We start from the raw sequence: 2,852 nt of genomic DNA on the forward strand, positions 1-2,852 counted from the left end.
TTAGCGTTTCTTGCAACATTGTGATCCGTTATTACATGGAATGTTGCCATTTGTACAATAACAATGTATCATTGCTGTTTGTTGGCATTGTGTCAGCTGTTGTTGTTGTTGTTGTTGTTGTTGTTGTCGCAGTAATTGATGTTGATGACCACAATTTTGTTGACAAATTGTTTGACAAGCTGGTTGACATTGTGGTTTAATAATAATATTTATGTTACATTGCTGTAAACATGTTTGCTGACATTGTGGAATACATTGCATCGATTCAAGCATTGCTGCATTAAGATCAACTCGAATTACCTAAAAGAAAAAATGAAATAAACAAAAATAAACAAACAAACAAACAAAAATTAATGATAAATAAATATTTAAATATAATTAAAAGTTAATTAAAATTGCTGGGATAAATTAGGCTATTAATTAATATAATTGTTTACAAATTTTAATTTTAGTAATGGAAAAGAAACTAACTTACTAAATTATCATTTCATTTCGTCGCATATTTCTAAACAATCATTCATACGGGCCATTTTTTAATGAATATTTTTCGAATTATCAGAATAAAATCCCACATTACTAATTATCAAATATTCTGCTTATTTCTCTAATTAATCAAACTATTCGGGTAAACGGTTCGAAGTAGATAACGTTGAACTATTGATTATGCTTTAAATACTTTCCTTTTTTTTCTCCAATAGAATCCTTTATTAATGATTCCTACTAACACTGTCAACGATGATATCGCTACTATCGAAAATTTGAACCAGTTATCGAAAAAAAAAAAAAATTAAATATCAACAAATTCCTTTTTCAAATTTTTTAAATTTTTGATTTTATGATTGACATTTTTTTTGCAAATTATTAATTAATTTTCATATTTTTGTTAACTTTTAACCGTTTACTTTTACGAAATGTTAATAACTATGAGGACAAATGCTTTGTTTATATCATATAAACATGTTAATTTAGTTGAAATAAAACTTTTTAGCTACTTTTTTAACGATCAAATTGCAATGAAACTAATATTCGAAGTTACTTTAATTAATTTAACTTTAATTTGAAACGAAATATTTTAAAAGAGGAGAGAAAAAAAAAAAAAAGGACAGTTTGAACCTGTGGTTGCTTCACTTGCTGGACGACAGATGCTGATTGTTGTTGTTGTTGATGATGATAATGATGACAAAATTGTTGACAATTTTGAGTGCATGGAATGGAACAATGTTGTCCACATGATTGATTGCAACTATCAAAACAATTTGCAAAGCAGTACTGTAATTGGGTAAATTGCGGGGAAAATGACGAGTGTGAAAAGATGTTCGGATAGTTGAACGGATTTATCTGTGAGGCAAATTGTGATTCCGGTGATATGATGCAAATATTGATACATTGTTGCTTGCATTGTGGTTGACATTGTTGATTGTTACTCATTTGTTGATTACAAAATTGTTGACAATTCTGCTGACAATGAGGTATACATTGTTGATGTTGATAGAGGTGTTGCGATTGCATGCTAGATGAACAACTTTGTTGACATTGTTGCATGCATCCGCATTGCAATCGATTACTATCCGAAACAGATTGCTGAATGATACAAAGTTGCTCACAACCAATTAAACAAATGAGACATTGTTCTGTAATTGGTAGTAATTGCTGATGAGAATTGGGATATGATTGTTGTAATGAATATATATTTGGATTCCAATAAGGTAAATTACTAAGTTGATGGTGTTGATACTGTTGCTGTTGCAAGTTACATGATTGCATGCATGCCATAAGGCATGCATTATTACAATGCATTTGTGGCATATATGGATTGCATTGTGTGTTGCAAGATTGTTGGCAACCTGTTTGACATTGTTGCCCGATATATCCATGCAAATTGCATCCGCAACGATTTGATTGTTGTAATTGTTGTTGCACTTGAGGACATGAACATGACATGGAGAATGTGGAGGATTTCGGGATGCAAATACATAATTCACCAATCCATGATTGCATTTGTTCTAATTGATTGCAACCGCATGATTCACGTCGTGTACGTATCATATGTTCAGCCTATACACCTTCAATTTATTTAGCATAATTAAAGAACAAATATGAAATTATTGCAAAATTATTTTAATCAAATTAATAAAATTATCTCAATTTTTTTTTTTTTTTTACTTTTAATCATACAAATGAAAACATACGCTTACATTATTTATCACAATTATTGTGATAGAAACAATAAGTAATTGAAATTGTAAGATATCCATTAAGCCGATAACAATTGAAAGCGATGAATGAGATCGTTGCAATAAAATAAGTTGACTAAAATTTAAATTGTTGACAATCCGTTGTTAGGTTGAATTTTCATTCCTAACATCATCAATGGTATTGAATTTAAGCCACAAATCAAACTTTTAACCGGTTTTTATATTGGATTTTTGTTTGCTAAAATGACATAAACTATTATTAACATTACAAATGGTGTTCTTCAATTTTGTAATACTTTCATTTTTAGTACACACTAATATCATTATTCACATAGTAATTTCATTCATTATTTCGTATCTTTCACTAAAAATATTTTATGAAATTAATCAATTTTTTGTTTTCCCCAACACATACTTTATTAGACTTCGTTTTTTTTTTTTCCTGTTTATATTTATCCATTAATAGAAAATGTAATTAGCAATGGTTAAATTCAAATAAGAATTTCATGCAAACAGCTGCAAAATTTTTTTTATTTTTTCATACATATATTAGCAAAAGCAAAAAGATATAAATACTCCAATGTGAAAATTTTTTGAATTTAATAAAAGATTAGATTAGCAGAGAAAAAAAAAGAATAGCTGGTTGTTTGTCAAAAA

General features: G+C 28.3%; 1 protein-coding gene across 1 annotated transcript; it reads right to left on the minus strand.

Annotated features, from left to right (window-relative positions):
• Positions 1-2,046, minus strand: LOAG_11926 (hypothetical protein; the record flags this gene model as incomplete). The annotated part of the gene is made up of 2 exons (XM_003147442.1): positions 1-300; positions 1,114-2,046. The coding sequence occupies 2 exons, from the start codon at positions 2,044-2,046 to the stop codon at positions 1-3; spliced, it is 1,233 nt and encodes a 410-aa protein (XP_003147490.1).
• Between the last annotated feature and the right edge of the window lie 806 nt (positions 2,047-2,852).

The sequence above is a fragment of the Loa loa genome (genome assembly GCF_000183805.2).
Source record: "Loa loa unplaced genomic scaffold supercont3.533, whole genome shotgun sequence".
NCBI lineage: Eukaryota > Metazoa > Nematoda > Chromadorea > Rhabditida > Onchocercidae > Loa > Loa loa.